This window comes from Colletotrichum karsti (assembly GCF_011947395.1).
Source record: "Colletotrichum karsti strain CkLH20 chromosome Unknown Scaffold63, whole genome shotgun sequence".
In the NCBI taxonomy this organism is placed as follows: domain Eukaryota; kingdom Fungi; phylum Ascomycota; class Sordariomycetes; order Glomerellales; family Glomerellaceae; genus Colletotrichum; species Colletotrichum karsti.
Genome location: NW_024065963.1, coordinates 91730 through 107027, shown reverse-complemented (window position 1 = coordinate 107027; position 15298 = coordinate 91730). Strand labels below are relative to the sequence as shown.

At 52.7% G+C, this 15298-nt stretch overlaps 3 protein-coding genes across 3 annotated transcripts; 2 read left to right on the top strand and 1 right to left on the bottom strand.

The window, feature by feature from the left end:
* Nucleotides 1-1062: 1062 nt before the first annotated feature.
* On the top strand, nucleotides 1063-2903 carry CkaCkLH20_12657 (amino acid permease; the record flags this gene model as incomplete). The annotated part of the gene is made up of 3 exons (XM_038895370.1): nucleotides 1063-1463; nucleotides 1523-1816; nucleotides 1874-2903. 3 exons carry the CDS (start codon nucleotides 1063-1065, stop codon nucleotides 2901-2903), a joined length of 1725 nt encoding a protein of 574 aa, XP_038739319.1.
* Nucleotides 2904-3717: 814 nt separating this feature from the next.
* On the bottom strand, nucleotides 3718-5519 carry CkaCkLH20_12656 (amidase; the record flags this gene model as incomplete). The annotated part of the gene is made up of 4 exons (XM_038895369.1): nucleotides 3718-3865; nucleotides 3915-4783; nucleotides 4833-5386; nucleotides 5444-5519. The coding sequence occupies 4 exons, from the start codon at nucleotides 5517-5519 to the stop codon at nucleotides 3718-3720; spliced, it is 1647 nt and encodes a 548-aa protein (XP_038739318.1).
* A 3119-nt stretch (nucleotides 5520-8638) lies between these two features.
* Nucleotides 8639-9660, top strand: CkaCkLH20_12655 (uncharacterized protein; the record flags this gene model as incomplete). Its single annotated transcript, XM_038895368.1, has 2 exons — nucleotides 8639-8736; nucleotides 8790-9660. 2 exons carry the CDS (start codon nucleotides 8639-8641, stop codon nucleotides 9658-9660), a joined length of 969 nt encoding a protein of 322 aa, XP_038739317.1.
* Between the last annotated feature and the right edge of the window lie 5638 nt (nucleotides 9661-15298).

Below are 15298 nucleotides of genomic sequence, written 5' to 3'. Positions count from 1 at the left end.
CATGATGCTCGCCAAGGCTGAACGACGCTTGATATGTGTCCAATCATGATCTCAGACTGAACTCACTTGAACCGTTTTGCACTTCCTCCAACACGACCGCGGCCACCGAAAACGACTGTCTCCTCACCCTTGTTGCCACAACATCTTCCATTCGTCCCACCCCTGTCGTTTACCCTCGTCTCTTCTCCACGTCCGGTCTAGTGCCTGACAGACGCCGTTCCTCCACTCTGTTGCCAGTGGCATCCCCTCACTTTTGCCCGCTGTTCTGATGCCCAGTTCTTTCTCGCTGAAAGAAGAGATGGGGAAGCGACTCGAGAGACACGGACGTACGCACGCACGCATGCGGCGGCTCCCTGTCCAGTCTCCACGCATGAGCAGAACCGTAAGTGCGGTGCGGGACATTGACTCCATAATGGGGAACTTGTCTAACCCACAGAGATACCGCGCAACTTGGCAAGATAGCAGTAACTAAACGCTAATATCACAATTGTAATACATACAAGTCAGGACCGTTCGGTACCTCTCCGTCCGACCAGTCAACCCAACACATCTCGGCGGCGTCTGCAGGGATCGCCGGACGGGGTCTATCTTAGCGTTGGATACGACACGATTTCTCTCCCCCAGTCCGCAGCCAGGCCAGTCCGCCAGGTCCAGCCCACGAACTGGCGAGGCGAACTGCCAACATGGAGGAGGTAAGCTACGGGACGGAGGGGAGGTACAGGACTGGGGTGAATGCGCCGAACTTCAGTCCACAGCATGCAAGCTCTTACGTTACGTTCTGTCTATCAAGCTCTTACGTTCTCTGCTTCCGTCTCACATGCGGCACCTTCTATCGCATCCGTTCCCTACCCCCCCGTCTTCCGTCCCGTCGACGCGGCACCCAGAACTTGATTAAAGAACCTCCAACCCCCCTTCACTCTTCGTCGCAATCCCTTCTCTTTCCCCTCATCCCTCTCTCGCTCCCAGAGCTCTCTCGTCTGCCATCCCATTCTTTGATACCACGACAGAGAGTCTCCTCCAGTGTCAGGACTGTAGTAGCGACCACTCGTTCACGCAGCAACCATGAGCGACGGCCTCGTGAAGCGGACCTCCTCTTCGGAGGGTCCGCATGACCCCGAGAAGACCGCCTTCCACACCCAGACCTACGACAACGGCGATGCCCACATCCGCGGTTTCGAGACCAGCGCCGAGACGTCGCTACACCGCGGCCTCAAGGCCCGCCACATCACCATGATTGCCATCGGTGGCGCTATCGGTACTGGTCTTATTATCGGCACCGGAAAGGCCCTTGCGCAGGCCGGCCCGGGCTCCGTCTTCATCTCGTACACTCTCGTCGGTTTCATCGTCTTCCTCGTCATGGCTGGTCTCGGTGAGATGGCTGCCTGGCTGCCCATCTCTGCTGGTTTCACTGGATACGCCTCGCGATTCTGCGACCCCTCTCTCGGTTTTGCGCTCGGCTGGACGTGAGTTGCTACCGTGTTTCTGCTCGCTCATGTTCGACGCTAATCATGTCGTATGACAGTTACTGGTTCAAGTACATCATCGTCACGCCCAACCAACTCACTGCTGCTGCTTTGACCATCCAATACTGGGTTGACCGCGATCGTGTGAACCCTGGTGTTTTCATCGCCATTTTCCTGGTCGCCATCGTGTGCATCAACTATTTCGGCATCAAGTTCTTCGGAGAGTTCGAGTTCTGGCTGTCCAGTTTCAAGGTCATCACCATCATCGCCATCATCCTCTTCTCGCTCATCCTGGTTTGTGGCGGAGGTCCCAACCGTGACGCGACTGGTTTCCGCTACTGGAAGAATCCTGGGTAAGTCTTCACTCGAGCCATACCTCGGTCACGCCGGCGATCTGACACGCTTTCTAGTGCCTTCAAGGAGTACATCGACACCGGTGATGCCGGACGTTTCTTCGGTTTCTGGTCCTGCATGGTCAACGCCACCTTCGCATACCTCGGTACTGAGCTTGTCGGTGTTACCGTCGCTGAGGCCCAGAACCCGCGCAAGACCGTCCCTCGCGCCATCAAGCTTACATTCTACCGCATCCTGTTCTTCTACTGCCTCAGTGTCCTCCTGATCGGCATGCTCGTCCCCTACAACTCCCCCGATCTTGTCTTCGCCAACAAGGCTCAGACTGGCGCTTCCGCGTCCCCCTTCGTCGTCGCTGCCAAGGTTGCTGGTGTCAATGCTGTCCCTGACATCATCAACGCCTGTATCTGCGTCTTCGTTTTCTCCGCCTCCAACTCCGATTTGTACATTGCCAGCAGAACTCTGTACGGTCTTGCCTCTGACGGCTCTGCCCCCGCGATCTTCAAGCGCACCGACAAGCGCGGTGTCCCCGTCTACGCCCTCGGTTTCTCCGCCATGTTCGCCCTGTTGGCGTTCATGAACGTCTCCAGCGACTCGACCAAGGTCTTCGGATACTTCGTCAACCTGACCACCATCTTCGGTCTGCTGACCTGGATTTCCATCCTCGTCACCCACATCTGGTGGATGAAGGCCCGCGTTGCCCAGAACATCCCTAACGAGATCATGCCCTACGTCGCTCCCTTCGGTATCTGGGGCTCCTACGTTGCTCTCTTCCTCTGCTGTATCGTCGCTCTCACCAAGAACTACGACGTCTTCACTGGCGGCAACTTCGGCCAGGAGAAGTACAAGACCTTCATCACCGGTTACCTTGGCATCCCGCTCTACCTCATCCTCATTTTCGGCCACAAGTTCTACTACAAGACCCGCGGCGTCAAGCCCCACGAGGCCGACTTCTACACCGGCAAGGACATCATCGACCGCGAGGAGGAGGAGTTCCTGGCCCGCCAGGCTGCCGAGAAGGAGGCGCGCGGTGGAAAGGAGAGCCGCGGCGGATGGTTCTACAGAGTCTTCATCTCATGGCTGCTGTAAGCGGTTCGGGGAGTGCGTTTTACTGTCGTTGAATGAATATCATGTCCTGCGAATATACCACGGTGTGTTGGTCCGCCTAGTCGTTCCATAGATATACCAATCTAGACCAAACCTGATTAATCTTGCGCAATTCTTTTCTGGACGTTTTGTGACGTTGTGGTGTCTGTTTTGGTGTGCTTCGGAGATGGTCGGCTTTGGGAGCGCAAATTGGCCCCCGTTTGTGTGGGGTCGTCGTGGTGAATCCTACCCACCCACGATGACTCACATCTTGCAAGGCTTTATCAATACACAGAAATCTTTGCCGTTTATCTGTTCATCAAGCAACATTTCAAGCACGGTAGCTCAGGGGTAGAGCGCTGGGCTCATAACCCAGAGGTCCCTGGATCGAAACCAGGTCGTGCTAGAATTTCTTTTGCTTTTTGTTTCTTTCACAGTCTTTTGCTTTCTAGTATCATGACGTTTGGGAACTGGGCCGGCATGGCTTCCTGCATTGCTCCTACTGGATTATTGAGCTTTTTTGCCCCATGTATGTCTCAGGAATACGATAAAACTGCCCCCAAGAGAGTGGTTCAAGGCTTCAGGTACAGGGCCATTGCCATCGGTAAGTTCACCAGTTCCACGGTAGGTTGACTGGTTGCACCTGGGAGCGCGAATGAGGTATGGCTTCCGGCTTCTGCCTTTGAAAACCAAAAAGGTGTGCGTGAATAGGTTGGATCTGGGTTGCCCAACTCTGTCTACATCGAAATTGTGGTCATGACCTCGCAATCCCGACCGGACATCGCCATTATATTTATTCTATGCTACATGTTTGCGTTCAATAACCAGCATAATCCCCAATCTCAATATTGGGTGTAATGTACGGCTGCACCTTGGACCTGGTCATCGTCCTCTGCTCATAGGCATATGCTAATCCGATGAGCTTCGCCTCCTGGAACTTAGCCCCCAGAAAACTGATTCCAAAACTGGCTTTCGTTAGTAAGACCTCAGCGGGTGCTGGATCAATTGACTCACGGAACGTGTGGCCCAGTGTCCACTAGATTGCCCCTCCTGTTCATGGCCACTGTCGCGTTCGCGGGGTAGAATCCGAGCGGAACCGTCACGACAGGTGCCCCAACAATCGCAGCCCATGTACTCGAAAAGCTGGTCGGCAATATCACTGCGTCAAGGTTATGCCTCGCCAGCGTACCAAATAGCCCACCTTCGCCGCCGAGGTATTCGCTCTCCTGCAATGCCGCCCAGAACCGTGGGTCAGTGTTGTTGAACCCCTGCTCGTCGAGAGCCTCGTCCCAGATGGCCGTATTACGATCGGGATAATCCTCAAGCTCGTGTGATTGCGTGAACTCACGCAAGTCAGAGAGTGAAGTCAGGTTGTTGGGGTTGTAGTTCAGCTTGCCGAGGTAGGCGGCCAGGTTGGTGATGAAGTCGGCATTAAGCACGATGGTTTCCGAATTCGACTGCGCTAACTGCTGCGCAGCCGTGAAGTTTGCATTATCCACGATCGTAGCCCCTGCGGTTCTGAACACTCCCAGAGCTTTCTCGAAGGCATCGGTCTCCGTCCCTGTCGTGTTGTCGGAGAACAGCTCAATGGCGTTGCGCGGAATGCCGATACGAGCTCCACGGAGGGCGTACATGTCGCAGGCCGCAGGGTAGTTGGGGATCTCGCCGTTGTTGGGAATCGCAGACGTGTAGTTGTCTTTGGAATCTGACCCCGCGATTGCGTGCAGGATATATGCCGCGTCCTTGACCGTTCGGGCCATCGGTCCAATGGTATCTTGGTGCTCGCTGATCGGGATCACCAAATGTCTTGATGTGAGACCGACGGTGGGTTTGATGCCCACAAGGTTATTCCGTTGAGATGGTGATACGATTGAGCCATCGGTCTGGCGCGCATCAGCTTCAACTCATGAAAATCTCAAGACCCAAGCGTACCTCAGTGCCCAAAGAGGCGAGGGCAAGGCCTAAGTCGGAAGCAACTCCGCTGCCACTGGAGCTTCCACTGGGGTCTTGTTGAGGATAGTACGCAGCATATACTTGCCCGCCGTAGGCGGACCAGCCATTGCTCGTGTTATTGCTTCTATAGTTGGCCCACTGGCTCAGATTGGTCTTGCCGAGGATGATGGCGCCAGCTTCGCGAAGTTTCTTTGCCATGAAGCTATCCTGCGGCACTTTGGCTCCAAGCAACGCCCATGAGCCGGCAGTGTTGTTCATCTGATCAGCAGTCGCGATGTTGTTCTTGATGAGGATGGGGATCCCGTGGAGAGGGCCTTTGATGGTGCCATTGGCGCGCTGAGCGTCCAAATCGGATGCAATGGAAAGTGCATCCGGATTCACTTCCGTCACGACATTCAGTGTGCTGTTGACTTGACTGATGCGACCTAGATAGGCATGCACAAGGTCGACGCTGGTGAAGAGGCCATTTTCCAGGCCTTCGGCCAACTCGTCAATCGTGACATCAAGGAGGCTTGGGAATGGGATGCCCTTGACTGAGACAAAAGTCAATTCACGCACGTGAGAAAGATGACTGGTTAGAGGACACATACCAGTCAAACAACTCACTATGCTGGCGATTCTCAACCAGATCAAGGCCACGGCCACGAACGACCGATGCACAGCCATGACGGAGAAGTGTGGGCAGGAGAAAGTACCCAGGCTCCAATTTGACGAATCCGAGGTCCGACGATGCTTTACAGCTTGGCTGGTTGGCTTTGACGCCAAGTGGCATGGACTTCGGTCTGATATATGTACTTTGACATCCTGGTCAACGTAGCTGTGGCCTGCATGCCTAGCATTGTTTACCGATGCATCGCGTGGTCTAGCGTCGCTTCCAGCACGGCACCGATCACGGCAAACGAATGATAAGCAACTCAGGATCGCGTAGCCTCCAGTCCCGCAGATAGATGGCATCTTTCACCAAGACAGGCAGCTCATTTTGATAAGAACTTGGCGGGGAAAAGTCATGACGTAAATAATTGCAAAATGGTTCGGCTACCTGCAGAAGGCCAGTAGGCGAAGTGGTATTCCGTCCAGTTGTACGGATAGACTGAAGTGCCGTCCACCTCAACATGCGTGGGCTTGCACAGACGAAGGGTCATGCAACATGCTCATCAAAAGTGACCTAAGGAAAAGGATCGCGCGGGGAAGCAATGCCGGTGCGCCGGGGTGGAGCGGGGCAAAACTCCGTTGGTGGAGGCCGATACGTGACTCCACGTCCGGCGGCCTGAGATTCGGCTTACTAAGCCGGCTCGTTCTTCGGGTGGAACCGCCGAGCATGCCGTGGCGGAGTAATATTCTTCCGAAGACTATCGCCATGATTGTGGAGATCCCGGCCCCGTCGGCTCAGGTCGCATCCAATCGAGTCCGCGGATTCCGCCGCCTGCTTCAGTATGCCCCGCACAAGTGATGATGCCCTCATTTCCAACGTTTGGCATCATTCCCTACTTCCACACAACGCACGCGGGGACAAGCTGTGACTAGCTAATCTCTCTCGTATATTTCTCTACACCCGAATTCTGGCAAGAGTCACTGTCTTTCTCTACCTACTGGCTTACCGACCCTCGCTGTCTCAGCGCTCTTCTTGTCTCGATAACCTGCGCGAATGCGATTGGAGATTACGATTGGTTCATGCGTGGGCATCGGATACAAACCTGCGTCATATGCTGGGGTCTTTCTGGCAAAGGTTATGACAAGATGTGCATGAGTGGCTGTGTTGAGGCCTGGGCCCATATGCTCATTCTCTCACAACTCTGCGACCAATCGCTCGCGTGAAATCTGTTTCTGCGCGGACTTCTCGCAGGAGCTGATCTTCAGCAATTCACTGATTAGCATTGCCGAGACCTCCGCTCCGAGGCGGCAGGAGGCGGACACCATCCGCGACATCTCGCGAACTCTGTCGTGGGATGCCGCCTCATGGGATAGCGAACATGGCAGACAAACTTCGCCGTACCTGCATTTGCGCCTGAAAACATCCAGTCTTCCGATACGCTGATTTTCGCCGCATAAGGCGGCCACCTCCCATCGGCCAATGACTCTGGCACAACACCCAAACATCCAACCCGCGCAAGTTGTCCTCGGCCAGTCTTGCCAGCACCTCTCATTCGAACAGCCGCTTGAAACGATTTTCGCTTGGCGTCGATCCCGGTGGGTGCTTCCCAGTATCCTGGGTGACCAACTTCGGGCACATGAACTCGAGCCATGCCTGCTTCCGCCGTTGTTATGCAACCGGGCCAAACACGGTCGTGCGATCTTCTGCTGGTCTCCGAGCCACGTCCGTGAGCAGCGTCGCTTTGCCGTCTCAACTGCAAATGGAACTGCCATCACGTCCGCATGAGGGCGCCCAGTCTTGTCATCTGACTGTCTCTTGTCCGTTGTAATGCGGTTCGCTACGAGATGCTACTTTCCTCTTGACGCCATCTGAAGCCCGTACGGCCGTTCCACACGGCAGCTGTCACTGTCGTAGGAGCACCTTGACGTCCAAGGAGCCGCTGTCACGATGATTGATGCGGTCGTTAATCAGTCATTTCCTTGGAGTTGACGTTGGTTTTGCCTCGCTCGTGACGCAAGATTGCATTGCGTGAGCATAGGCAAAACTTTGGGGCAGAGCCGCGAGCTAATCCGACCATGTCGACCATGAATTCTGCCTCTCCTCTCCCCAGAACGTGGGTTCTTGGATGAGATGCTTCCGCGGCGAGTATGATTTTCTCCCGCGCATGGGCTGAGAAGTTTAGTTTCCTCGGCAGACGGTGAATAACTTCCCAACCTGCAGGTGGCCAACCAAGGACCACGTAGGGCGCCCTCGAAATTTCAAAACGTTTTCGAGGTAGAGCTAACGCAACTCTACTTGAACTATCGTCAGAATCAGGGAAAGACTGAGAGTGTAAGCTTCCCGAAGCCTCCAGCCTGCATCGGGGGATGTCGAACCGCCAGGTAGTGTCCCTCAGCCACGACCACCATCCCTTGCCTGGACGCTCCTTGTTCTCGCATCACTTTGTGTAGGTAAGCTTAAGACAGGGCTCCGCTTGCCGAAGAGTCTAAGGAGCTCGCTTCCAGGCACACCTCCAATAGAGGGGAGTGAAACCACATTAGATGGGACGAATCGATATCTCTCGCGTCCTCCTGCAGGAGTTTGCCTGCGGCCGACATCAGACGAGAAGTGCCTCCACCCACGAAACACCACATCGAAACGCCATTTCGCCCGAATAAGTCAGGACATCGGGCGACGCAGGGAGATGCCTTCATCCATGAGGATCCGTCGCAAACTCCAATTTAGAGAGCCATCCTCGTCTTCGTCGATCCGGCAGCATGCGGAGGCGTGGCTCACGCGGGGTCGGGCACTTCAAGCCGGTGAACTTTGGCACCTGTCTCTATGGACTTGCAATTACTGGTTTCAGAGACTCGCGAGTCGTCCTTCCGGTGAATTTTAATCTGAAATCGCGGCCAATCGATCGGCAAGCCCGCTTGTTGGGATAGTGCGGACGAATTTACGCAAGGTTTGGACGAGGACTGAATATCCTGGACTCCAACCAGAGGTCGAGGCCATTCAGAGAGAAGTACTAAAGGCAGATGGCCCGACCCAAATTATCATGCTGTTCGTCAGGCCGGTCCCTCAGTTCACGCCCACCCCCAGGCATTGCAGATACGAGTATAGTCCTCCCAGCAAGCACCAAGCTTGACTTGGTCAGCAATATCTTATCTTTCATTCACCATTAGTATTATCAACATTCAGTTCACTCACTAAGATGAGGTTCTCAACTCCACTTCTCTTACTTGCCTCGGCCCTCCTCGTCGGCATCAACGGTGCCCCCGCCGGAACCGACGTTGCTGCAAGAGAGTTCAAGTATGCGCATGACGGATGGTCCACGACAATGTTACTCAACTAACACACCGCAGCGAACTCGGTCCCCAGGCCGAAGTCCCCCAACTTGACGCCGCCGCCGCTGCTGCCGATGCTGCCGAGGTTGCTGCTGTTGAACAGCGGAACGCCGCCTTGGCTGAGCGGGGCGAAGAGGTCGAGCTCCAGTCCCGACAGCTCCTTGGTCTTCTGAAGAAGGTCCTCAAGAAGAAGAAGAAGAAGAAGGCCAAGAAGGCGAAGAAGGCCGCGAAGAAGGCTAAGGCGAACGCCAACCCAGCGAAGGCGAAGGCCAAGGCCAAGGCAACGACACCTCCGCCTCCCAAGGGCAGTGTCGCTCCTCGGCCTGCGGCTCCGCCTCCTGCTCCGGCCACCCCTAACACGCCTGCCACGCCTAATACGCCTCCTGCTCCTGCGGTGCCTCCTGCGGCTCCTGCGGCTGTTCCGCCCGCCGCTGTTCCTCCCGCCGTCCCTCCCGCCGGTGCTCCGAAGAAGGCCTCCGGCGCTGGAGCTGCTAACGCTGGTGCCGCGGCAGCGGGCGCCTCCAAAGGTAAACCAAACAACAATCAACCCAATCAACCCGCCCCCATCCCTGCCGGTGCTGTCGCGGCCGGAGCTCTTGGCGGTGGTGCTGCTGGTGCTGCTGCTGGAGCTAAGCCCAAGCCGGGCAATGCACCCGCATCGAACCAGCCGCCGCCTGCCGCGGCTCCTCCGCCGGCGGCCCCGCAACAGGGCTCAAATCCCATCAGCCCCGCTCCGGCTCCGGCAGGAGCAATCGAGGCCGGTGCTTTGATCGGTGGTGCTCAGGGTCCTAGACCCGGTACACCGCCGGCGCCCGGTGCCGCCCCTCCCCCGAAGCTGGCCGGAGCAGGAAATCTACCCCTTGCTGTTCCCGCGAGAAAAGCCGAGTGAACTTTTGTGTTGACGAGTCACTTTGTGCAGGGAATTGAGTCGGCGTACTTTCGGAGATAGCGATCACTCGGGAGAAGACGGATATGGAACTAAATCGACACGGTCCTTTCATTATTCATGGGTAATCAATCTAAATTCTTTCATCAACTCGATAACTCAATCTGGTGGTACATACCGAGTGACGACTTGTGGGGGATCTGAGGGTGCAACGGGACGGAAGGCTTTGGCCTGACAGGGAATATGGCACTGTGTACATAGTCACGACCTTAAAAATCATGATTTATGACTGGCGATCTCAGTCCATCTGTCCGCGGTGCCATGACGCGACAAGGGTGTTCCTCTTCGGCGCTCGCCGGTCCCTGGCTAGCGGAGAATAAAGTGAAGCTTAGCGTGTCTAGTGAGAGTTTTTATGCATGTAGGAAAGTATGAATCGTGGCAAGCTGGGCGATAAAGTTTGTGCCTGGAGCGGCTTCATACTCGAATGGGTGCGTCCTTGCGTGTGGCCTTGGGCCAACGACCTAGCCAAAATCGCAGCCTACCCCGATGAATTGGCCTTCGAGCATTGTTCGGCGAGGCACGATGGCTCCCTGAATAAGAGATCCCCTTACCGAACCTAGATATCCCTCGGGGGGATGTAAAATACCCACACAAGGCGACACAACATATCGTCTCTGCATCTTGAACTGTTTATTCTGTGATCTTACACGTTAAACGCCCAAGATAACGGAGGCAATGAATGAGGAGTAGATGGGCCCGACATCCCGAGGGAATGTGTCATGGGGCTCGGCAATCGTGGTAAATGTGCTAGATAGGGATCGTAGTCAGCATATAATAGAGGCAATCTGTTGTGATAGAAGTGTCGTTAGAAACAAATCCTGATGTTAGAAAAAAGTCTTGCCCGCCATACCTGTCCTACATAGTAAGTGAGGTACGGATACCGACTTCTCAAATTCACTGTGACGGCTGTGGCTTGCGCCCAAAACATCACCGACCACCCGCGCTAATGCTACCGGTCGCCCAGCCTGTCTTCTCCCCCAGAAGGCCACCCTTACCACACACGACGTTTTGAACCTTAGATGACGCCCTATCTGTAAAAGGTTTTGTGCACTTTTGCGAACTCCCGGGCCATTTGTGGCAATGACCGGCGCGGGCGACGATGTGGGGCATTTGGCCGGGTGGGACACGGAGACGGACGCGTGGGGCACCGGTAATGTGCCGGGCCCGGGCTGTTGCAACATCGAAAAACAACACAATCGTCGCGACAGGATCGGAAGCGTAACTCACACCACATATGCAGGTTCGTCAGGCAGACTAACTTAGACCTGAATCTTGCCTAGATAAGAGTAGGCAGCAAATAACGGATCTGTCATCGATTTACATTGCAATTTTGTAGCGTGGCACGAAGACTGGTCGCATCTTTTCCACTGGGCATGATTTCCATGACAATACCTGCCTGCGGAAGACAATATAAGAAACCAGGGATTTTTTTCATCATTGATTCAATACATTCGTCAACCACGGAACACGCGTACTTAGTTGTCAACCATACCGGAGAAAGGACCTTCGACCTTCTAGGTAGTAGGTAGGTAGCACCTTCGAGGTTGTGGATCTGGCTGAGTTTGTACGGAGATAGGATCTTCTAGAAGCCACTTGAGGACTCTCAGTGCCGGGTTTAAATTTTAGGAGTCCGCCGTCACTAATCAATGTCATTGCAGGACAATCGCATTGTTGCAACTTGCGATCAACACCAAGGATCGAAACCCGCGAAATTTTTATCGAGACCCCAGCCCTCACGCATTATGAACCAATCCGAAACCCGAAACTTGCAGAACATGCCTGCGGAAGTGATTCTTCTCGTCTTGGACGCCTTGCTCGGAGAACACCCCAGAGGTGGATACACCCTGCCAGAAGTCATCGAAGAAGATTCCTTCGCAAAAGACGAATTCACCACTCTCAACAGCGTTAGGCACGCCGTTCATCTTGGTGCGACGTGCAGAAAGCTTCACGCAATCATCAATCCCACCGTAATCAAACACGACATCAAAATCAACTATTCATCCGCATTGCTTCGTTCCACCAAAATTGGCACAATTGAGGGGGTAGCCAACGCTCTGCATCATAGCGAAGATGTCAACGCCCCAGACCGAACAATTTTCTACCACTTCCGGCTTCCGAGCGAGGTCAAGGACAATATCATGGATCACACCAGGTTCCCAATACTTTCATCCTTGACATCGCTGCACTGGGCATGTTTCCACGGAAACGCCCTCTTGGTCTCTTTTTTGATTGAACAGGGTGCCGATGTGTTGCGACGAGCCGATCTTGGATTTCAATATTATCGCGAAGAAAACGACGGCAGGTTAACAATATGGTGGGAGGAAGAGGAACTGGGCCACTGTCATCCACAACGGGCGATGTTCTGCAATTCAGACTCGGAGTATAAGGCTTTCAAGTGGGGTGCGGACGAGTACGCTTGGGACGACCCTCTACCCTTCCCGGTTGGAGCCAACGCCCTCTTCTTCGCTCTCAAAGGAAGTTCAGCACCCGGTCACAAAAGAAGATGGGAGACTCAGCTTACGCCAATTGTTTTTGCACCTACCACGCGGATGCACCCTATGATGCCTCGATGCCCATGGTGGCCGAAGACAGCAGTGGATGCCGCCTTGCCATAGCAAAGGCATTGATCCACAACGGGTCTTCCCTCATAACCCGTGAGAAGGGTCGCGTGCATGCTTTGCACCAAGCATGTACCTACCGAGAGATCGAAATTGCCGAATTTTTGATTCGAGAGAAGGCAGTTGACCCGAACGTCCGGGACGCAAAGGGAATGACCCCCTTGCATCACTTGGCAGCCAACTTGGAATACGCTCCTGCTCGTCGAACGAATGAGATGGTTGAGCTTCTCTTACAGTATGGGGCCGATATCAATCTTACAGATGTGGATGAATTTACGGCGATGGACTACGGCTTGCCTCAGTCGCCTCGCTCATTGTGAAGATCATCGTCCATGCATTAGGGGCCAAGAGTTTGAGTTGGGGGAGTTTCATGAGAGCAAAGTTCATCTGGATGAGAAGTTCAACTGCATAGGCATTGTGGAGTGGGCGTAACGATAGTAGGATTGCTAGCCCTGGTAGAAGAAGCATCGAGACAGACGTGAACACCATTTTACTGTCAGCTTAACATACTTGCATAACTCTTATAGACCAGCATCCCTCATCAAGGTCTTGCCCCCTCCGACCTTAAGAGTGAGGCCATTCACACGCCACCACGCACGCTATAAAGCTTATTAGGATAGAGTTTTATTCTTTTAGAATATTAAATATTAAATATATACTCATTAGGTATAGCGAGATATCTATAACCAGATTATAAGGGTGGCTGCATTGTATTACGCAGCGTATTGCATTTGTTAATATACTTGCATAAATCTTAACCCCGGCAGAACACCAGCTTGAAGGTTTCTTATGAGAGCCCTGAGCTTTTGATTGAGTAAAGTGCTCTTCTCATGTGATGTCGCGAAAAACATGTTGTCCATGTGTCGACGACACTTTGGAACCAGTCAACAAAGCGAAAAGTAAGGTGACTGAGATTTTGATCTCCAGAAGCAAGCTTTTACTGTGCTGTTATAGTTTTGTCAAGATGACATAGTCATGGAGCTCAATCATGGCATAGTCCAGCCAAGGATCGCTGGTGTTCTCGTACGAAGCATAGAGATTAGTCACAACTCAAAACGATCATAGGCTATTACCACACCATACACTTCGGCTTTTGACTTCCTGGTGTATAAAGGGATGTTCTTATTGTAGGAAATCTGATGTTACCTATCAACTGGGTTGACTGGCCTAGTCTGGTGCAGTAGTTGAATTGCTACCTAATACGCGAGATAGTTTTCACGACTGTTAAAGACGTCGGCACGCCTAATATCAACAATTTCCGCCATACACATGCCCTCAAGCCACTCGGTCCGATATCATTAGTTGTGATATTGTCGGTCGTGAGTGCCCTTGTAAACATTTGTACGTCACTTGCACAGCATTCTTGACGTACAGCTTAAGACAAATCTGCGACTTGAAAAGTCAGTATTCTTGACAAAGATGATTTAGAACACTTACCACGAACAGGCGTTCAATGTACTTGAAGACATTAGTCCAGATGGACCATTTCATTTGGATCAAGGCTTTCCATCTTGGTTGAAGGGATGGATACCACAATACGAATAGCTAAAGTGTCCGCAAGAAATAGCAAACCTAAGGTTCCTTCATTAATCACTGCTTCTTTCTAGAAAGTAAGGCCTGGTTAAAGGTGCGTGGTCGAGCTACCCCAAGAGAGAAGAAGAAAAGATCTTGTAGCTCCCAATGCCAGACCGCCGCTATAGATATAACTTCGACACTTAGAAGCAAAATCGGGTAGTACTAAATCCATCATAAGTGAGGTGTCTTTAAAAAGCTCAAGCAAGGCCAGCATTTATGGCGACCTCTCATCAAAAGGACGAAATAAGCACAGTTCCATCTGGAATCAGAGGGTTGTATTAAGATAATTATGGTCTAAACACGTCAGTCTGCCTACGGTTTAAGTGTCTTCAATGTCGTTCATGGCGCTAAAACACATGAAGATGAACTGTTACCCGGCTCGGAATGAGCTTTACGGTGGTTTAGCAATACGAGGCTCCACAACACACTTTTCACAATACTAGCACTCTAGACCGTGTTATCTCTCAATGAAATAAATGGATATAGGCAGCGCTACAACACATACGGCTGTCTCACTAATAGGTATGATATGAGCCTCTGCTTCAATATATAATACACATGAAATAATATGAAAGACGTGAAAGCGCCATTCACTCGAGTGCGTAGTCGAAGACGACTTTAGGAAGGCCCAAAGTAGCCCATCCAGTCTCTATTTAGTCGTCTGATGAATCCACCATGTATGCAGTCATCAAGTAGTGCTAGCTTCAGAATGGCTGAGAATGGCGTCAGTCTCTAAACCAACGTCGCCATGGACATGACTGAGACCCAAGTTAGGCACTTGCTTTGACTAGACAATCTAAGCCTATTTGATGATCGAGACTTCAAGTCTCCTCAACCTTGTCTTTGACATGTTCTCATGACGATTGTCAGCAGTTCATTACTTCAATCTTGAGTTACTAGACTGAAGTCAAGATCACCTCCAGATCAGCAAATCACAGGCCGTTTACAGTGCAAGGATCTCCCGGCTCAAGCATGCTGAACCCTCCATTCTTCCGCACGGCTTCGAGGGATCAGCAGTTAGTTCGAGCGACTCCTTACAGACTACATGGCTCAGCCGGGAGGCAAAAGCTTAAAGGCTAAAATATTTGATAAAAACATCGATGAAGAATAACCTCCAAACTGGAAAAGCAGATCACGAGGAGTTCATTATACATCAAGAAAACTGTGTCTATTGTAGCAGCATGATGTGCCGACATGCGCAGCCTTAGTACAGGTTCAGCCATCAAATCATTTGAAATCCTTCCGCCGGACTTTGACAGGAGCTGTCCAATCTATCAAACGTGACAATGCCAGTGAGCCGAGATGCCACGTGAATGCGACTTTCGGCGCACGACGACTCTTTCTCTGGAGCTACCCCTCTTTTAGGAAATCTATGCGCAGCAAACGCA